General features: G+C 39.2%; 1 protein-coding gene across 1 annotated transcript in view; it reads left to right on the top strand.

Moving 5' to 3' along the window:
* Positions 1 to 23278, top strand: part of LOC122791693 (NACHT, LRR and PYD domains-containing protein 3-like) — a 504613-nt gene that overhangs the window by 159303 nt on the left and 322032 nt on the right. Inside the window, exon 5 of the mRNA XM_044059586.1 lies at positions 2559 to 2645. Within this exon, the coding sequence (XP_043915521.1) occupies positions 2559 to 2645 (87 nt within the window). The remainder of the gene's footprint in view (positions 1 to 2558; positions 2646 to 23278) is intronic.

The raw sequence follows: 23278 nt of genomic DNA, 5'->3' as shown, positions 1-23278 counted from the left end.
TTGTCCACAACTGCACTAATGCACAGCACAACCCATGCAAAAATGTACAGCACCAATGTACTGCTCAAATCAAAATACAGAGAATGCTACATCCCACAAACCAGCATCACACTATCGGAGCAATATTCAAGCAACAAGTGATAAATATTGCACAAAGTAAAAGAGCACACTCTGTTCTATTGCCAACAAGAGATGTACTGTCAACATCAGGGACAAACACAAGTGTTGTCCAAGTATACAACATACAATGCATTATTCCAGCTATGGCACAATGATACGGGGGAAAAAACAGTGATATGCATACAGCGCAAGCACATAATACCCCCTTCACACCAAAAAAACAGAACTACTCAGAATCCAGAAGTAACATGCAACCCTTTGAACAGGCATCAGAAATATGTCATATTGTGCATACCTCTGCAGATCATACTGAGCAGCTAAACCTTTACATCACTGGCACACGTGTAAAAGCCAGGAATAGAAAGCACCTTTGCCCATGGTGCTCAGTGAGTTGTTCTATACTATACTGCTGAACATCTCTATCTGATACCTTCTGCTTCTCCAAAATAGTCAGAAAGCCATTTTATATGTGATTGCTGCAATGTACTAAGGTGAGAAACAAAACAGGACCACAGTCATGAATATTTGCACTTGCACAATTCAACAGCACATAATATAAAATATAGCACCCACACTCATATCCCTGAAGAAGAATAATACAATGTTACTTATACTGTGGTAAGTTAAATATAGCTGCCCGCCACAGACATACCACACAAGATGGCCCAAGATATAATGTAAGACACATTTCCGATTAGTGCTAATACATTCACATACCTGTTGATTTTGAAGGATCTGCTTATGACGTATACCATCAGCTCTGCAAGGTTTTAGGAACACCATCACTGTAAGTCATTCCACATATGCCAACATATTGCCACATCCATGTACCACTGCATTCTGTGAGATGAATGTCAGTGCAGAGATGCTCCAAACAGCGGCCTCCCATGCATCACAGCTCTGTATATGCTGCACCATAACCAAATAACTGTTCATATGGTTAGTGCTGAGTCTACCTCAAGCTGCATCAGAGCTGTCGTGCAACTTCTAGGTATGGACACATGCAATGAGCTGAACAGGTGCAACAAGCTCAGATCTTACACGGTAAGAAACAAACGGTTGCCACATGCTATGTGCCTTTATATACCTCTTAGTAAAACACCATACAACACTGCTGAAAGCTATCTGTACATGAAATGTGCAAATGCTGTTTTGTGTTGGCACACACAGGTTAAGGCCATATAACAGACTTAACAAAGGTCATGAGAAATTTTGGATTGCACTGAATGGGAGGTTGTGCTGCTGGTGAAGTACAGTTTTCATCAAATGTCACAGGAATCTGTAATATTTTACATTTGAGAAGGCTGATTTGGACATTTGTTTTTAAACAGGAAACATCTTTATTAAAATATCTTGTATGACATAGGCAATCATACATATATATAAATGAAAACAAACCATACTGACATAATTTTAGTTGCAAATATTATACATCACTTACAGTCTATCCAATCATTGTCAGTCAGACATTACAAAGCTCATTCAAATCCTGCTTTTTTTAAACCTCATTCCTCCTCTGCACGTTTTGTTCCCATAATTCCTATTTGTTTCTATGTAACTTGCTCCTACCCTTTTCTAAACATCCCAATTCCAGTTGTTTTATCTCTGTTTTTAATTGGCACAAAATTGTACCAAAGTAATTCTGTGCAAATCAGATACATTCATGATCTTGAAGGACTTATCAGTGTTCTTGGCTTGATATGTCATAAGCTTATATAGTGACTTCTATTTTTTTGGTGCAGCGGTTAGCATTGTTGCCTCACAGCAAGAGGTTTTCCTGTTCGATTTTCGACTGGAGCACCTTCTGTGTGGAGTCTGCATGTCCTCCCCATGGTCAAGTGATGTTAAAGACATACAGGTAGGTGCATGCGTAAATGGGCATGCCTTCTTTGAAGGTTGGGCATCGGGCTGGCAACTCGGCACCTTAAAAATCTACTGCCAGTCATTAGCGTACCGGAGTTCTGCTGTGGCAACCCCTAACTGGGAAACGCCAAAAGACAATTTATTTCCCTACAAATCTTTATAGCATGTTGATGCAGGGAAGTGTGTCAGAGAAATTAGATTTTTGGATACATTAAAACACCTGCAAACTAGCAAATTGCTGACAGAATGCATACTATTCGCAAATTCTTTAATGGGTAAAGACGTAATAGTCTCCAGTCATGTCACCTGCCTTTAGTAACAAAGCTGTGCAAAGGCATGTAATGTTTAAAGTTTTTCACATGATTTTTCCAAAGTAAGTGCCCTTTTGTAGTTTTTCCACAACATTTTTCCATACAAATTCAAACCAGTCAGCTAGTTACAGATCTGATTTGAAACAGTATTCCTGTTGTCCAGATGTTAGACAATATTTAGAAATTATTTTAAAGTAACAATGGAATATATTAAATGCTGTTCAAACAGGGCTAATGCATTATGTTTCATTTTATATGTTATAGGTTACGTAGTAACCGACTGGGTAATGCAGGAGTCAAAGTCCTTGTTGACGCACAACAGCATCCAAACTGCAAACTAAAACAACTGGAGTAAGTATTCACAAGAAGTATTGCAAAAAACAGTCTTGGGAATGTGTCACTTAATTCATCTGTAATTAACTGGAAAATAATAATACAGAAAGCTCAGAAGTAAAAGTTTCTGTGTGACACTTCAAAGTTTACCCTGTAAAAGCACACTCAGTGGAGTAAACAGACCTTTTGCAAGTCAGATGGGGAAATGTATGTGAGACTGGAATACATTCAATATTCCAACATACAGAAAACACCACACACCAAAACATTGACCACAAAAAGTTGAAACACGTAAAGCTGACTCCATTTACTACCAGCTTTTTTAATACTAAAAATGCTGGCAGTGTGTTGTACAAGATCACTGTGCAGTGGAGACAGTTTCTTTTTTTTTCTGCCTTTTCCCACTGTAGTACAATATCAAAGTTGGTATATATAAGTAGTAGGGGGTGTGTGGGGGTGCAGGTGGGCTTGACCCACTGCACAGGACATTTTTTTGTGTTTTTGTGTATTTGTGTGTCGATCTTTTGTGGTCGATGTTTCGGTGTGTGGTGTTTCAGTACACTGAGATTTTGAATGTGTTCCATGAGATCATATAGAAATGGGCATCCTGTAATCTTATTTATTTTTGTCTATTTGTACAGGTAAGCATGTGTATTTGAATGCGGAAGAGTACAGTTTTATTTAAGTGTTTGTTATTTAATCAAAATGAACTACATATGTAACAACAATGCATATGTAAAATATTGCAATTAATGTAGAATTGTTTAGCGCTGATGCACACTGTGTACAGCATCCAAAAAGTACACAAAAAACAAGTGTAACACAATATACTACACATGAACAAATTTAGCAAGAAGAAGCATTTTATATATATATATATATATATATATATATATATATATATATATATATATATATATATATATATGGTATACATTCATTTACCAGAAGAAACGTTCTCCGAACGTTATATTTTCTGAACCGGAATGTCAAATTTCATAGTGGCGAACGGTTGGAATGTCGTAAAAAACACTGAATGTGACATTTCCAACCGCTCTACCACCTAAACAAGCGCTACCATGGGTCAAAAAGGGGGTAATATTGTGCGTTTCGCACATATTGTGTTCGGACAAATGAGAATTTGCTGCACTGCTTTCAAACATTTCCCGGTTGGCCATCCACTGGCTGACCAAATTAATGTATACCCATATATAATATGTATGGGTTTACTTCATTTGCCCTTGCTTCCGATTGACTGACACCCATTTGCCTGACCCCATTTGACCGAAATTTAATTTGACCGACAAGTATTATTGGCAAGTAAATGGGATATGCCCCCTTCCCCACTGTAGTGCGACCCTGGAGTTAGAATATATAGTTAGGGGGTTGTGGGGGGGCACAGCTGCCCACAAAGGGGTGTGTGGGGGGGTGAAGCCCCCCACTTACTTTTGTTTTACTAAGCAATATTAAATCAAAACTAAACAATATAATATGAAATTAAGTGGGGGGGGGCTTTGCCACCGACACCCCCCAATGTGGGGGGGCTGTGCCCCCCCACACACCCCTAACTATATATTCTAACTCCAGGGTCACACTATAGTGGGGAAGGGGGCATATCTCATTTACTTGTCAATAATACTTGTCGGTCAAATGAAGTGTCGGTCAAATGAAATTTCGGTCATTTGGTGTTGGGCAAATGGGTGTCGGACAATCGGAAGTTAGGGCAAATGAAGTAGACCCATATATATATATATATATATATATATATATATATATATATATATATATATATATATATATATATGTGGGTCCCCTTCATTTGATCAAAATTTCAAATGTTCGACATCCATATGACCGAACATTTGAAAGGCTGACAAATGATAGCGGAGATGACCTCGGGCTAATGAAGTTCGCAGATAACTGCAAACTAGAAGCCATAGTCAAGTCCCCAAATTATGTGAACATCCTACAGAAGGGCCTCGCTGAGACAGATGCCTGGTGTCAGAGCCATGGCCTCAAGCTCAGTGCCAAAAAGTGCAGTGTCATCCCCTTTGGTAAAAACTCTGTACCCATGAACTACCACATAGGCAGCAATCTACTTAACACCGAATGTGTGATAAGAGACCTTGGGACCCAGGTGGACAGTAATCTCTCCTGTGATAGTCACATCGCCACAGTACTCAGGAAGTCATTCTACGTCGCACACCTCATCATAAAAGGGTTCTCATCCAGGAAAAAAGAGGTCATTGTTCCCCTCTACTCGACACTCATTAGACCCATTATAGAGTACAATGCCCCTTTTGGAATGCACCTCACAAGACATCTGCAACAGCTGGAAAGGCCACAGAAGTACCTCACAAAGAGGATTACTGGCCTCAAACAAATGCCCTACACTGACCATCTCAAAAAACTCCAGCTTTACTCTGTAGCATATCGCCTACTCTGAGGTGATCTCTGCCTAACATATAAAGCTATGTCAAACCCAGAGCTGTTGGACATGCTACATCTAAATAAATCCCAATCCCTCCGAGCTACATGCTCTAGGGACCTTCACCCTTGTCACCAAATAAGCAGGACATGCTGGAGGGATAGATTTATGTCCCAGAGACTTCCCATACTCTGGAACAGGCTACCCATCTATGTCAAGCAAAGTTCTTCATTAGCACTCTTCAAGAAAAATTTTGATTAGTAGATGGGAAATAGGAAATACACCCCGGGGATCACTTCTGTGTCTCTGCTCGACAGTGGCACAGGAAAATAACTTTCTTGGGTGGCGTAAGCCAGGGAACCTTGTTGGCTAGGCTTACATAGGCCCTTGGGCCGATAGCCGAGTACCTACCTATGAACCTATGAGATCATGCTACAGTGCAGAACTGGGAACAGGTTCAAAGGTTGAAAAATAGAGCAGTAGATTCAAAAACACAGACAAGGAGCAGTATACAATAATACAGAAGCCAACACATCTGAAAATGGCAGATACCAAAGGTCACAAAATAGAGAAGGACCTTCAAAAATGCAGATAAGGAACAGTACACAGTAATACAGAAGCCAAAACATCAGGGACAGAGAGAAGCTGGATGCTGAAAGTTGCATAAGTACAGAGCTGCACAGCGAAGAACAGCCATGTCTCATAACAAAACACACAAACCAAGGAGTGGCTTTAAGCAGGCAAGGAGCACTTGAGGTACTTGTCTGTGAAACACATCCAGAATGTCCCTCACAATACAGAACCAAAGACACAACTACACTGTATTCACATTGTATTGAGATGGGACATGCCAAAGAACTCCTACAGTAAATTGGTATACCAGCACAGCTTAGTACAAAAACATGAACATTGCAATAGATACATTGGCAATCAATAATAAATAACTTTTAACAACATTTGGGAAATTGATAGTAAAGGTCAAAGAGCAAAAATAATATGTAAAATAAGCTGAGTCAGTCTGAGGCAGGCACACATCTCTATCTTGGATGAAGACTATGGGCATTTCATGCCGTCCTCATGGAAGAAGCTTTACAGAACAAAGTACTGCAAAACTGTTTAAACATGCATACTGATAATGACAGTTTGGTGGGAGTAATCTGGGTGTGGCAGATGAGGACAGCGCCTAATGAAGGGGTAGACAAGGAAGAGGTAATGAGGCACAGTGTTTGTAGTAATGACTGGGCAATCAGAGACAGCATAGTGGGAATAACAATGGTGCAGAAGACAGGGGTATTTTGATGAGATTTACACTGATAGGACAGACGGAAGCAATAGGATGAAAGTGACAATGGTGGGACAGACAGGGAGGCAGTTTAACAGAGGTTAAGTGGCAGACAGGTGGGAACATTGTGCTGTAAGTGAAAGTGGTGAGAAACCTGACAAGTAGGAGGCTTGGCCTCTGTGCTTTGAAGTCATAGTAGGAGAACTAGGTGACAATAAGGGATGGCAGGGCTGTTGTGTATGTAAAAGGTTTCAGATATTAAAGCAGGACATAAACAGCATAAGAGGAGGACGGTAAGAAGAATAGATGAACATCAGTTTAACAGGCAGAGAAAAATAGAAAAAAAATGGAAGAGTATAAATATAAGGTGTGCAGCACTGCGAAGGGGCTGGATATCTGGATACCACTGCGTGGGGTAAAAGAGCAAGCAATGAAAGGAAGGGTATAGGGTAAATGTAGAGAGCTTATGTTGCAGAATACATTTCAGAAGAAAGACTGAAGAATAGAATATTCTGCAGGTGGTGCAGAATAAGAGAGAAAGGTTGGATAAAGCAGTAGGGTGCTTTAAATGGGAGCATGAGGATATATCAGCATTAGTATGACATAAGGAGAAAATATTTAAACAATGCACTTGCTGCACACATCTGTGATAATAGTGATCATTATTTCAAATTCATTATTATAGAACATGTGGAACAAGGGCCAAGAGGGGACTGGTAGATGAATTTTTAGAATTAAGAGAAACAAAATGGCAGTTAAGGACCAATGTGACTGTACATCCAGGTTTAAATGGAAATGCATCCATCAGCCCAGTCTTGAGGCTAAAAGCAAAATTAGTGCTTTAAATTTAAATCAGTGCTGCTTATTTACAACAAAGATGAGAAGCATATAGTTGTTTCTAATGATGTCTTTTTAATGCATCTAGGCTGAGATTTTATTATTTATCATTTGCATTTTTTGATAGCATGATTGAAATTCATGTTTAGAATAGGTATGTTTTTAAGGGTTTGCATATGGTTTATAATGTGTTTTGACACCATTTCGCTTTAAGGGGAGCCTTGTTGGATTCAACAATTTAATATTTTAATTATATGGTGATGTATGTGAGATGTGATAAGTTTGGGATTTGTCATTCCAGTGAAGTTCTTTTACGTGGGACGAAAGCACTTAAAAAAAGACGTGGAGAGAGACCTGCGTTCATTTTTCTTCTTCCTTTTGCATTTGGTTCACGGTTTGTGTTTTTGGATCTCTTTGGACTGTCGCTTTATTACTATATAGCCTATCAAATTCTGTCTCACAAGACTTAGTGAAAGTGTCAAAGGAAAAAATTTCGAAGACCAATTCACATTAGGTTCAGGTATGGCACCTTTTATTACTTGCAGCAAGGAGACAAAAACATGCAAATACAGGATTTTGCCTAACTACTAACAGGAAGTATGCTCTTCTTATACTATTCTACAAAACGTTGCTTTCTATAGTTGACATAATTAAACACAACTTTCTGTATTGTTCTACAGCAGATGTTACTCAGATTTTCTGCTGACATGACTGGATTTATGAAAAACATTTGAGAAAAACAACCTGACCTTGGGAGTTTTAGGCCCACTACAAGCTTCTATTGTGTAGTTCTAATACATGTGTTACATTTCAAGGTACTTTTCTAGCTTAGACACAAGCAAACGCTGATTGCAGTTCATATTTTCAAGCAGTCTTTGTTCTTATTATCAATAGCTTCTGCAGCTGTGTATTTTCTCACAGCATAAGCGGAACTCCTTGTCTAAATCTCATAACATTAATACAAGTGATACATCTATTTATTATTTTCTTGACACAAGCAGAAATTATCTGCTTCTCTGTAAATTTCCAGAGCATAAGCAAAGATTATAACTGCGCATATTTCATGACAATACAAGATTGGTAAGCTTCTGCAGTTTGTACAGATTTATGCAGTGTGAAATAGAATAAATGTGTTAACCCTTTTCAAACCTTAAATGCACTAAGCATATTACTAATACATACACTAATATATTTTTTTCTAACATTTCCCCCCTTTTAATACTTTTATTCTACTTTCCAAATAAGCATAAACAGTTTTTCTTCCCCTAACCTCTTCTTACTCAGGATTTGCAGTTAAGAGAGTCATTCAGTTTAAACTTATGAAAGCATTTTCAATTTTTTAACAGTTCTTCAAACTCAGCACCTTGATATAAGGTTTCTGAAACTGACATGTCTATAAGGTCTTTGATCAGTCTTTTCATGCAGGGGATGCCACAGCAAACACATACTCCCAGTAGGATCATTCCTACACAAATGGCAATCAGGATGTTCATTAGGATAGTACCCCACCCCCCAAACCATTTCTGGAAAAAGTCCGTCAGTGGGTTTGGTCCTGGTTTGGTCATGTCCGACACTTGCTGAATTACCTCAAGGTGATTGTCTATCTCGTGTTTATGGTCAGGAATATACGAACAGCACTCCTCCTGGATTAAAGTGCAAGTACCACCTCTCGCCGCTAGGGTGAAGTTGAGAGCCATGTGGTTTTGAAGCACTACAGTTCTCATGGCATTCAGTTCATCGGTCACCAATTCTAGAGTGGGAAAAGTTGCATTGCTCATTACTTCGAGAAGTTTAGACAGTTTTCTCAGCTCCCAGATCAATTTCACTGTTCCATATGCTGGTGATATGCCTGCCCACGATATAACACTGTCACTCAAGTCCATGTGTGTCAGTTTATCACCTATAGAATGATGGTTTTTCCAGCACGCATTGATTTGCCCCACTGGATTTACAGGTTTCTTGACGGGTTTCTTGACGACCTATCGGACATTCCGAATTTTTCCTCGAGGTAAGACTGCCGTGTGTCGTATGGCCGGAATCAGGTAGCCCAAAAAACAACTGCTGGACCAATTCTCAGGTAACCACTTGTATGCTTTCCTGCCACATACAAAATAACAATCTTCTACTTTAGTAGTAACTTTACTATGAATATACACTTGTCCTGCATGAAACATCTTTCTATTAATTATAGACAGTTGTTTATAAAGAACAGAATCATGTTTTACTTCATCAGTTGTTTTGTGCATCAATTCAAAAAATGAATCATAGTTTGTATTACAATAAGAACCTGCATTATTAGCTTTAGTGTAGCATCTATAAGGAACAGTCACATTGCAATTGCTCCAACCCACCTGAACAGTATCATTTTTATAAAAACACACAGTCCCTTTTTATGGAACAGACAAGTGCAATGCTATTTTATCTTGTGATGTAACCGTTGATGTATCATAAATCAAGTTTTCACAGATCTCATTGACTCTTAGGGGGACTGAAGTCATTAATAACCCCCTGTATGCTGTTGGCAAAGCTGTGCAAATCCAGCAATTTGAAACATTGAAAGTCTCAGCATACACATATTTGTTGGCCTGGTAAGTGTTGAAGTTTGGGTGCCAGTCTATGAACAATGCTTCACGTTTATTCAGTTCAGTTTGTGTGGCTGGGAAAAGGAATGGCCACAACAAAAAGATTATTGTCACTAGTACAGTTAACAGGATGATTATGCAATACTTCTGAGGAAATGGTTGTTCTGCATTCCTGTTTTCTCCAACTCTTCTGAGTAGTTTTATTTAGATTTTTCTGGATTCTATCATTTTTGCTCTTGACATGTGACAAGATTTTTGTCCAGTTCAAAGTTCTTAACTAGTTTGCAGTGCGTCAGGTGGATCCACGAGGCCCGCTCTGCGATTTTGACTACAGTGGATGTCGACAGAAGCACTTGATATGGACCTTCCCACTTTGGTGACGTCCAATTCTTCTTTTTGATAGCTTTCACCCAGATCCAATTCCCTGGGATCACTGCCACTTTCGATGTTTCGGTTTGTTCTTTATCTGAAACAGAATTTGATTGCAGCAGATGTTTAGAATTCAACAAATTTCTCATATATTCGGCTAGTGTACAGTCGGCTTCCTGGTCTGCAGGCATGAGAGGTTTCCACTGGGGTATATAATAAGCCCTTCCAAATAGTTTTTCAAAAGGAGTCAATCCTTTTGCAGTCGGAACAGTTCTCATGCTCAACAGTGCCAGGGGCAGACAGTACACCCAATTCTTTTCTGTTTCTGCTATTAATTTCCTTAGTTTATTCTTTAAAATCCCATTATGCCTCTCAACTAGCCCTGCTGATTGCAGATGGTATGCACAATGATTCTTTAAAGAAATACCAAAATGTTTACTTAACTGTTGTATGGTTTGGTTTACAAAGTGTGTACCATTGTCACTGTAGATCCTTTCCGGAATGTCGAATCTAGGGATGATTTCTTTAACAAGGATTTTCACTACTGTAGCCGCGTCTGGATTTTTGGTCAGAAAGGCTTCCACCCATCTGGAAAACATATCTACAATGACAAGACAATACTTCTTATTTTCACATTTGTTCATTTCTATGAAATCCATACAGATAGTATGAAACGGATACGGTGGTGTAGGGAAATGCCCTTGCTTGGGCTTTAACACCCCTTGTGCATGATGTTTGTTACAAATGTGGCATATCAAACAAAAAATTTTTTAGAATAGTTGGTGAATCCATATGTCGTGAACACTCAATTCACCAGCTGTACCATCCTCCCTGTTGAGACATGGCTTTGCCCATGGCTCAACAAAGCTGCATATCTAAACAAATTAGATGGCAATATCAGTTTCCCTTCTTTAGAGATGTACAGCCCCTTTTCGAGAATTGCTCCTCGTTTTACCCATCTTTGTTTCTCAACTTGCATAGTGAGTGTCTGCATTGTCTTTAACATTTCTAAGTCTAAAATCTCAGAGGGTTGTAGTTCCTCATTCAAAAGAAATACTTCTGAACCTGCCTGTTTTGCAGCTGTATCAGCTCTCGCATTACCTTTAGAAATCCTATCTTGTTGCTTGGTATGAGCTGTGCATTTACAAATAGCTACTTTCTGAGCTAACTGAATAGATTCTAAAATATCTAAAATAAACTGTGCATGATTGATAGGTTTGCCAGTAGATGTCATCATTCCTCGGTTTTTCCACTGTTGCGCAAAAACATGTACAGTAGAAAAAGCATACTGGCTGTCAGTAAAAATGTTCATACATTTACCCTTTGCTAAGGTACATGCCCGTGTCAAGGCAATCAATTCTGCTGCCTGTGCAGATAGGTTGTGTGGTAAAGCTTTTGCTTCTATTATCTCAGTATCAGAAACTACTGCATATCCTACTAGGTTCTGTCCTGCAGGACCCTTTTTGCACGAACCATCCACTCGGCATCATCCAAGGGGACATCCATGAGATCTTTTCTAGGTAGTGTTTTTTGCTCAATCACCTGCAGGCAGTGATGCGGTATGCCATCTGCAGGGGTTGGGAGCAAGGTAGAAGGGTTCAAAGTCGTGCATCGTTCAATTGTCATGTGAGGTTGGCTCAACAATATAGTCATACAGGAAAGATGTCTAGCAGGGGAAAGATATGCTACCTTCTCTTGCAGTAAAATAATTGCGACTGCATGAGGCACTCTCAAAGTGAGAGGGTGGAATAAAACTAGTGAGGCCGAAGCCTGTACTGCCATTGCAGCTGCAACTACCACTTGTACACAGTGAGGTAAAGACCGTGCCACTGGGTCTAGTTGTGATGAATAATAAGCAATGGGGCTTTGCTTGTCCCCATGCTGTTGTGTTAACACTGATGTCATATAACCTTGCTTACAATCTACAGTTTGGAAAAAACGTTTATGGTAGTTCAGTAATCCCAGAACTAATGAGGACGCTATTAACTGTTTCAGTTTAAAGAAAGCAGATTCTGCCTCTCGTGTCCATTGTAACAAATCCTGTGCTGCCATAGGCTTTTTATATATCAGGTCAGTCAAGGCATAGTTTGGTATCCAGCTCCGGCAAAAATTAGTCATACCCAGGAAGGACATCATTTCCTTCTTGGTAGTGGGTTTTGGTGCTTGTAAAATTGCTACTTTTCTGTCCTCATCTAATGTTCTACCCTTTTTGGATATTACATATCCTAGGTATTTAACTTGTTTTTTCCAAAGCTGTAGTTTATTTTTGTTTACCTTATGTCCTTAAGCGGCTAAAAATTGTAATAGCGCTATAGTATCTTCTTTGCAATCTTGCTGGGTGGGGGCTGCCAGCAGGATATCGTCAACATAAAGTAAAATCTGACTGCCTCTTGGTGGGGTAAATCCCGCCAAGTTGCTTGCCATTTCTTGTGAGAATATTGTTGGACTTTCACAATATCCCTGTGGTAGTCGTGTATATGTATACCTTTTCCCCTGAAGTGTGAATGCAAACCAATACTGGCTGTCAGGGTGTATCGGTATCGAAAAGAACGCATTGCTGATATCTACCACAGAAAAATATTTCTGTTGAGGTTTTAAATCATTCAATAGGGTGTGTGGGTCTGGCACTGTAGGTGCCCTTGGTATCACTGCTTCATTTACAGCTTGTAAATCTTGGACCATATGCCATTCTCCATTTGCCTTCTTAACAGGAAATAAGGGTGCGTTACATGGTAAATCGAGAGATTCCACCAGTACCCCTTCCTTAAGTAAAGCTGCTATAATAGGTTTGATTCCTACCTCTGCATCTTTTCTTAAGGGATACTGTCTTTTCTGTGATCTAAATGCTGACTTTGGCGTGATAGTAACTGGTCCCGCTGTACGAATAAGTCCTACATCTGACTTTCCTGTTGACCAGAGAGTTTCTGGTATATTCTGTAAGGCATTCTCTTCCTCCTGTAATAGGAATGCTAATCAGCTGTCCTTGCTAGACTGCAAGTGCACGGCTGGGTGGGTCTGAGTTATCCAATTCAACCTCTGTATTTGTATTCCTTGTTCTGACAGTTCTAATTCTGTCTGCCTTTCCCATCTCGTAACTTTTTCTCCTAAGTCTGCCCATTCTATGTTTCTGTCCTTGGTTAAGCTAACATGTGGTAATCAATTAGATTTAAAAAGTGTAAAGAACCCCTGGGGCAATGAACAGCTGGCTACACTGTTCCCTTCCGTGTCCCAGTACAGATTACATAATATCAATCTGTTTGCACGATTTCTAAAAAATTCTTGCTCATATTCCTTATCAGGTCCTGGTGTGTTACAGTAATACAGAGTACAGTGCAACAAGTGTTGCTTATCAATGTCAAGGGAGGGGAACTTGCTGATGGCTACGTTCATCAATTCTTCGGTCACAGCCCCTGGACCAGTCATAACCAAGTTCTGGCTATACCAATAAAACATTTCACCCTCCAATTGCACTGCATAGGTATCAGTATGTCACTGTGCTTCCATACCCTGCATGGTTGGGACTACTGCTATACCAAATAGCTACATAAGGTCTCTGCCCAAGAGGTTTACTGGGTATTTTGCAGAAACAACAATTTTGCTTTTCTGAGTTAATCCTGAAACAGGATCAGTTATTGCAATGTTACGGGAAAGGGGCTCCCGGTACAGCTGTCCATTAGCTGCTTTTACTAGTATGTAATCAGGTGACTCTGAGTTTTCTGGCAGTTTGGAAGGATGTATCAAGGTTCGTGATGCCCCTGAGTCACACAAGAATTTGACTTCCCTCCCTTCTACCAAAAGTGTAACTTCTGGTTTTGTGTCTGCTAAATAGAGCTCCAGGCTCAATAAAGCTAGGTCTAATATTTCATTTTCTTCACTGTTCATAACTTCCTGCACTTCCTCTATCTCTTCTGTCACATCCTCTACTCCTTCTATCACATTCTCATTTGTCCTTTCTCTGCTTTTCCCTTCCAGTGATTCCTGACTATCATATAGTCAGTCCTCACCCTCTTTGTCTTCCGTGGTTGCCTTCTTGTTTTTCTTGCAATCCCTTGCCAAATGTCCCTTTTTACTGCATTTAAAACATTCACCCCTTTTCTTTCGCCCTTCAAAGTCCTCTGATCGCTGATCAGATTGCTTGTTTCCCTGGGTATTTCTCTTGCCCTTTTTCCCGGACTGTACTACATAAACTTCTGCTCCATCTTCTACAGAAAATACTTGGACTTTCTTTTTTCTTTTTGCTATTAAAATGCTTTTTGGCATGCCTAGCATATCAAGTAATGACTGTAACCGGCTTGTACGATGATCTACCATGTGTTTTGTGATAAAACTGCTTATGGGTGCAATACTGCCTTTCAAAAATGCATTCTTTAACTGCTGTTCATATGGGGAATCTTGTGTCTGATCTTCAGGAACCTGCATTCCACAGTGGTTATTAAAACATTCTAATAGTCTGGCATAATATCTGTCAACAGTTTTACCTTCCTGTTGGATGCATTGATTAATGCAAGTCCAGTCTGCCCTAGGCTTCCATTTCTCAGAGATGCGGTCTGTAAGACCTTTTACTCTGTTGTCTAGCTCTGCGCTGCTATGTGGGAGGGGTCTGTGTGCAGCATCACGGGGATTCCAGCTGCCACTAATCATGTGCCAATTTGGTCCCACAATTTGTCTAACTACTTTTTCTACCTCTTCTCCATTTAAATTATAACTTAGCCTCATTCCTTGTAAATCTTCTGAGAACTTTCTAAAATTAACTTTTGGATGGGGAATTCCCTCAGTGGCTTTCCGGATATCTTCCTGAGTCCAGGGTCTATACACTAGAATAGTTGGATCCTGACCTTCTTGCCCTGCCTGAGGATTAGGTACTTCTATAAGTGGGCATATTTCTTCTTCACTCATAGATCGTGAATTCCTAACCATTTGATATAATTCAATGTCTCCTTTTGAGTTACCTGCCAGTGTTCGAGACCTGGTCTCAATGGGATCTCTAATAAATGGATTTGCTCTTGTAATGTCTCTATTTTCAGTGACAACAGGATATTGTGGGGATAGACTATCCTGTTCACTTGCTTCGTATTCTGGTAAGGGAGGCGGAGGGGCCGACGCTATCACTAAGTTATTGTCCTCCTTATCTAAAAACATTGCTTTTGAATTATTATTCTTTTGTTCCCTATGGTTTACCTCCTCAATCCACCTGTGTGCCTGAGGAATTACTAAGTGGTGTTGCTTTTTTACCCGACTTTTGGAATCGGTTTTGAGCTGTTTGACAAGCGAGGATTTTTCTAATTTACCGTCAAATTCATACTTATTAACCCATTTTGAATAGTATTTAATATTATCAGTGCGCTGCGACTGCATGCATTTTGCGTCTTTGGTTAATGGTGGATTTTGGGGTCTTTTTGTGCAGTTATTACCCATTTTGTTCTACCCTTTTAATCGTTACGTAACCTCTCTTATTTTTAACGTGGAACACAGATTTTGTTGTAGTCTCTTCAGAATGACTACCTACCTACTCTGTTTTCCCTTATCTATGACAAGACAGTAATATTTTCTGTCCCTGACTTGTAAAAATACAGTCTTGACAAAAACAATACAAATCTAGTCCCTGATCTAAAACAGAAAAAAGTAGATTCACCTTACCTGAGCCTTCGTGATTGATCACCTGGTTCGTCAAAACCCATCCTTCAGTCGCAGATCAGAAAGTGGCTGGCCTCTTTTGTATGACAATTCAGTCGGAGGGCTTTTCAAATAAGAAGAACTGATGAAGTTTCTTCCCCATACGGTTTCAAGCCACCTGGCCCATCTGATCCGAGGCGAAGTGGGGATTTCCGGTCCGAAGGACCAATCTGTCAAAGAAAAAAACTTCAAAGACCAATTTACGTTAGAGTCAGGTATGGCACATTTTATTACTTGCAGCAAGGAGACAAAAACATGCAAATACAGGATTTTGCCTAACTACTAACAGGAAGTATGCTCTTCTTATACTGTTCTACAAAACGTTGCTTTCTATAGTTGATGTAATTAAACACAACTTTCTGTATTGTTCTACAGCAGATGTTACTCAGATTTTCTGCTGACATGACTGGATTTATGAAAAACATTTGAGAAAAACAACCTGACCTTGGGGGCTTTAGCCCGCTACAAGCTTCTATTGTGTAGTTCTAATACATGTGTTACATTTCACGGTACTTTTCTAACTTAGACACAAGCAAACACTGATTGCAGTTCATATTTTCAAGCAGTCTTTGTTCTTATTATCAATAGCATCTGCAGCTGTGTATTTTCTCACAGCATAAGCGGAACTCCTTGTCTAAATCTCATAACATTAATACAAGTGATACACCTATTTATTATTTTCCTGACACAAGCAGAAATTACCTGCTTCCCTGTAAATTTCCAGAGCATAAGCAAAGATTATAACTGCTCATATTTCATGACAATACAAGACTGGAAAGCTTCTGCAGTTTGTACAGATTTATGCAGTGTGAAATAGAATAAATGTGTTAACCCTTTTCAAACCTTAAATGCACTAAGCATATTACTAATACATACACTAATACATATTTTTCTAACAGAAAGCATTGAGGGTCATATTTAAATTGGGATTGAATGTACTGTACTTGGTTTACTTAAGGGCTTTTTCATATTGCAGCTTTTAACCTGATGAAAAATATACTTTAAGTTCAATTTACTAACGTATAATTTAAAATCCAAGATAAGATCCATATATCTTACCCTGCTCACAGGCACAAATGAAAAGCCCTTTGATAATACATCAATTTCTTGCACAGAAAAAAAACTTGTTTCGATAAGTTAAAAATAAGACAAACATCATTATTTAATATTGCTTCCCTTTTCCCCTCCCTTTCCTTTTGTTGCCACTGTTTGTTACCTTTTTTGACAAAGTGTCTGTTCTGAGCTATGACTGGCTGGCATATTATCTTTTGTTAACTCAGAAGCACTTTGCTCAATAACATTGTTCACACTATGTGTAGAAGCACTAGCTAAAGTAGAAAAATGATCCAGCTGAGACACATTGTTAACAAGTTGTACTTTACTGCCATGTGGTGCAATATACACATATACAAATACATATAGCTATATATATCAGTTAGCAACAGGTTGTTGAACGGCAACTTGTTGAAACCAGAAAACCATTGGCACAGATGAATGAATGGTGGCAGCAGTTGTTTTGTGCAAGATTGTGGTACAGTGAGGATCGGGGAATTTGTCCTTTCCCTAGGGTAGTGCAATCTTGAAGTTGGTATATACAATTAGCAGGTGGTGGGGAGGTGCAAGGGGGCCTGACCATGCAAAAATCAAGGTTTGTTCCTTTGTTTTTTTCAAGTCAGCTGCAGATTAGTAAGTTGTACATGATCAGTTGCCTTTTGATGGATGCCATTTTTGATGAGTTGTTGGACATCCATATATGTGTTTTTGCATGCATGTTGCTTAACCTAATGTGTCACAGTTGTTAGTAGCTGTGCTGTTTTAGAGATAAAGCCCTTACTATGACCAGTGTGGCTGATGATGTATTAAAAAGATTGAAACAAATTTAAAAACAACTTTGTGCAGCAAAATGTAAAGTATTTTGACTTTCTTCAGTGACAAGTTTTTAAATCATTGCTTCACTTGACGATTCTTCACTTTTCCTTAGTCAGTTTAGTGAGGCCTTTATTATAGTGGACATGTCAATGTGGGCAGAAGATGGTTCCAACAAGATCACCACACAATCCATATGCAGTGCCCTGGAGAAAAAAATCATCTTTCACAGAAGACTGCTACATATGCAAGTTACTTAGTACAATAGCATTACATCACATAAGAGGTTGTAAGAGACAGTGCAAATAAACAAGAAAACCCCAATACTTTGCCAGGTAAAGCACCCTCCTTGGAAAAAAACACACGAAAGCAGCAAAACCAGAGGTATGCACCATAAGCTGTAAAGACAGGATTCTGTCGAAATGTCCAAATAAGCTAGTGAACAAAATCACAATCCAGTGGGATAAAAGTAGATAAAAATCCAAGGTTTAATGACAAAACCATACGAACAAAAGAACAAAAAAACTGCAGTGGTGAGCGCTTTCACGTTGTATCCAACGCTTCATCAGACATCAAATGCAGTGACAAACAGCTCATATATATATATAAAAAATAAACATCAGCAGCTTACAAAGGAACGAATCAAATGCTGAGACTAATTAAGAACCATGATTTAAAAACCAGTGTTAAAGACATACATCAGAAAATACAAATGCTGAAAATGAACACATAAAATCAATGCTTTAAAGGCCTACTCACTAGGAACGGTCTAAGTGTCAGTCTATCATTGAGTCCAAGCCTATGGGCTTGTAACTTCAAGATCCATTTCCCTTCCCTCTCCTCAGTGTAGTTCCTGATGTTGCCCAATCTACCTCCTTTATGGACTAGTTCCAAGACCTTAAACTTGAAAGTATGTGAAGGGTCGTTATCCAAAACGTGCTTGGCCAAGGCATTGGTGGTATTGGCTTTCTCAATGGCATAGGCATGCTCACGCATGCGCTCACGAAGAGTCCTAGTGGTCATTCCAACATAAAACAATTTACATGCCTGACACTCTGCCACATAAACCAAATTAACTGATCTACAATCAGCATAGAATCTAGATACATATCTGCGTCCTGTAACAGGATGAACAAAACAATCTGAAACAGCTATAAATCTGCATTGGTTGCAAGAGTGACAGGGGTGTGTACCTTTCTTATTCAAAGCCCTGGCAACTACTGGCTTCCTATCGTAGCAAAGTAACCTGTTTAAAGAGTACATATTTCTATAGGCTACATGTGGTCTTGTATCAACTAGTTTCCTTATGTTTTCATCAAACATTAGCAGTTTCCAATTATTGTTGAGAACTTGTAAAACGTAGCTGTTCTTATTTGTATATGGGATAACTATCCTATTTGTGGAAAGTGCTTTCTTGTTTGACGGGGGTTCTATATGTGTTCTCTTAAAAAAAGGAGCCCCTTGACTAGTTCTAAGACCATCACCAGCTAGTATATTCTTGTGCACCTTTTTGTTTTCATAGCCTCTATCTATAAAATTGTTAGCAAGTTGCACCTTATGTTCGTCATAGGTGGTGTCGAGAGTGGTCAACCTAGACATCCTCATGACCTGGTTGGTCACTATGTTCTCATATATATGCCTAGGATGCATGCTGTTTCGATGTAACAAATTATTCCTCCAACAATCCTTCCTATAGAGTTCAGTCTCTAATCCATTAGATGTCTTGATGATCTTTACATCTAGAAAGGCAATCTCATTGTCAGATTGAGTACAATCAAAACAAAGAAATTCCGTGGTGTGGTTTAAATAAGACACAAAGTCAAGTAGCTGTTCTGGTGTGCCACCCCATATAATAAAGATGTCATCTACAAATCTGTTGTAGTATTTGAGATGCGTCAAAGACCCATTGTTGTCATTGAAGACATAGGTGTCTTCCCAATGTGCCAGTACCAAATTTGCGCAGGCATTGGCACATGGCGTGCCCATCGCTACACCTTTGGTTTGGAGATAGTATCTATTGTCGTAGAAAAGGGCATTGTATTGGAGAACAAGCTCCAAAAGCGACATCCATCTGATGATAGTATGACTAGGAAGCATATTATGTGCCAAAAAGGTCCTAATATATTCCATCCCAATGCTATTAGGTATGGATGTGAACAAAGATTTCACATCGAGGGTAACAAGGATATCACTCATGCTGAATGAAGTAGAATTATAATAAGAAGCCAAGTTTTCCAGAAAGTTGGTGGTATCCCTTAATATCTGTTTTACTTTAGAAACAATAGATTTAAACATCTTGTCCAAATAAATGGAAATTGGCTCCATAAGCCATCCCCTGCTGGATACAATTGGTCTCAAAGGGGGGTTATCTAACCCCTTGTGAATTTTAGGGAGGCCTCTGAATGAAGGGACAAGAGGACTATCAATTAAAAAATAAGAGTACAGCTCTCTGTCAATGACATCGGTCAACAATAAGTCATATAAATGACCATGAACATCCCTAATTAAATTGTTAAGGTCATAGTTGTGTATGAGAAGATAGGTTTCACTATCAGATAGCATCAATTCCATTTTATTTGTATAAAAGGCTTTGTCCATAACAACTACGGCACCGCCCTTGTCAGCTTGCCTGATGACTAAGTTCTCATTGTTTCTTAAACTAGTAATAGCAGCTCTCTCATCTAATGTAGTATTATAGAAGCATGGTTTCGTTTCCTTACTATTATAAAGCTCAAATAAATCAAGCTCACAAGCTTGTTCAAACGCTTCTAATAATGGATGCTGTTGAGGAAGAAAAGTAGATGGTTTTCTGAAAAGCATAGAATTCTTATTATCAGTATAGTTGGATTCCTGGCCATAGAGCAATTTCAACCCCAAATTCCTAGTGAACATCCTTATGTCAACTATAATGTCAGTTAAATCATTACAAGCGGAGGGTATAAACCCCAAACCTTTATTCAGTATTGATACCTCATGTGTATTCAAACTGTGACTGGAGATATTAACCACTAGATCCTGTGTATGGACGTCTGCGGTTTCTTCGCTTGTATAACAGTCTCTTCGGAGTTCTTCCTCTTGGCTGCCCTCCCCTGTGGAGACCAAGTCCTCCGTTCGAAGGGTCTGAAGGGCAGCGGAAAAGAAGGAAGCCCCTCACCTAAACCAAGGATTTCATTCTCCATCGAGACTACAAACGTGTCGATGGGGAGTTGTTTACGTCTAACGTCATTCCCCCTAGAACGGGGACTCAGTGTGGATCCATTGATACAAGGCAGTATGTTCGTCGTATCATTGCTCTCAGCGTGTATCAACGCCTCGACAACAACTTGTTTGGGTGCAGAGGTGGAAATGGTATTCACTGTGCCAGCTGTAGAATGCATGTGAAGGATCGTATCACCTGCGCTTTCTGATGATGTCATCAATTCGGCCGATTCCCGTTCGGGAGCTCGATGCATGTTAGAAGAAACAGCTGGCTTGTAAGTTGTAGATTTAGAAAGAGATTGCCTTTCTAGATGTAAAGATCATCAAGACATCTAATGGATTAGAGACTGAACTCTATAGGAAGGATTGTTGGAGGAATAATTTGTTACATCGAAACAGCATGCATCCTAGGCATATATATGAGAACATAGTGACCAACCAGGTCATGAGGATGTCTAGGTTGACCACTCTCGACACCACCTATGACGAACATAAGGTGCAACTTGCTAACAATTTTATAGATAGAGGCTATGAAAACAAAAAGGTGCACAAGAATATACTAGCTGGTGATGGTCTTAGAACTAGTCGAGGGGCTCCTTTTTTTAAGAGAACACATATAGAACCCCAGTCAAACAAGAAAGCACTTTCCACAAATAGGATAGTTATCCCATATACAAATAAGAACAGCTACGTTTTACAAGTTCTCAACAATAATTGGAAACTGCTAATGTTTGATGAAAACATAAGGAAACTAGTTGATACAAGACCACATGAAGCCTATAGAAATATGTACTCTTTAAACAGGTTACTTTGCTACGATAGGAAGCCAGTAGTTGCCAGGGCTTTGAATAAGAAAGGTACACACCCCTGCCACTCTTGCAACCAATGCAGATTTATAGCTGTTTCAGATTGTTTTGTTCATCCTGTTACAGGGCTAGATATGTATCTAGATTCTATGCTGATTGTAGATCAGTTAATTTGGTTTATGTGGCAGAGTGTCAGGCATGTAAATTGTTTTATGTTGGAATGACCACTAGGACTCTTAATGCGTGAGCATGCATGCCTATGCCATTGAGAAAGCCAATACCACCAATGCCTTGGCCAAGCGTTTTGGATAACGACCCTTCACATACTTTCAAGTTTAAGGTCCTGGAACTAGTCCATAAAGGAGGTAGATTGGGCAACATCAGGAACTACACTGAGGAGAGGGAAGGGAAATGGATCTTGAAGTTACAAGCCCATAGGCTTGGACTCAATGATAGACTGACACTTAGACCGTTCCTAGTGAGTAGGCCTTTAAAGCATTGATTTTATGTGTTCATTTTCAGCATTTGTATTTTCTGATGTATGTCTTTAACACTGGTTTTTAAATCATGGTTCTTAATTAGTCTCAGCATTTGATTCGTTCCTTTGTAAGTTGCTGATGTTTATTTTTTATATATATATATATGAGCTGTTTGTCACTGCATTTGATGTCTGATGAAGCGTTGGATACAACGTGAAAGCGCTCACCACTGCAGTTTTTTTGTTCTTTTGTTCGTATGGTTTTGTCATTAAACCTTGGATTTTTTATCTACTTTTATCCCACTGGATTGTGATTTTGTTCACTAGCTTATTTGGACATTTCGACAGAATCCTGTCTTTACAGCTTACGTTGTAAGAGACAGTACTCAATTTGTTATTGTCTTCATTTGTAGACTAGTCTCCCTCAGTTGCATAAAAGAAATGTCACTTGGAGAAGAATCCCTGCTCAAAGAGCAAGGCAGGATTAATCACTGTGATTTGTTGAGACATGAATCTTACCAGAAGTCTTGTTAATCTCAGGATCTTGATGACTCTCTCCTTTATCCTGCAAAACCTCCATAGATAACTTGTTGCCAAAAGAACCAAAGAAACAGGCATAAATCTCCTTCATTTCAGAAGAATATCCCCAAACAATTTGGAATAGCTGAGCACTCTCTGTCCTGGTCCCTTTCATTACAGTCTTCTCATTTTTACTGAGAGTAGAGTTCCTTGTTTGTTTCAGACCATGGGCAAGAGCCACTGGAGATGTCCTGTGTATTTTTTTTAACATTTGTTAACCTCACAAATGGGTTGATCCATAGACTGCTTTCATCCACAACACAGGTCATAAGGGCAATGGTAAATACAGTATATAAGTATGAACAATTTAGTGTAACCATGTTTTGGAAGGTGGGGAAACTGGATTACCTAGAGAAAATGTATTTAATCATGGAAAAACATGTACACAACACAGATAGAGTGACCACATTTAGTATCAAATCCTTGACTTCAGAGCTGTGAAACAGATAGCAACCACTGAATCACCATGCTATTCTTCAGTGACTTCTCCCAGAGGGTCTTCTAGTGAATTGCACATCAAGTGGACATGAACATGGATTACATGGCAGACTGC

The sequence above is a fragment of the Protopterus annectens genome, chromosome 17.part0, assembly GCF_019279795.1.
Source record: "Protopterus annectens isolate FY-2018-M chromosome 17.part0, PAN1.0, whole genome shotgun sequence".
NCBI classification, from domain to species: Eukaryota; Metazoa; Chordata; order Ceratodontiformes; family Protopteridae; genus Protopterus; species Protopterus annectens.
The sequence above is the reverse complement of the archived record's forward strand: the minus strand, read 5'-3'. Positions and strand labels throughout refer to the sequence as shown.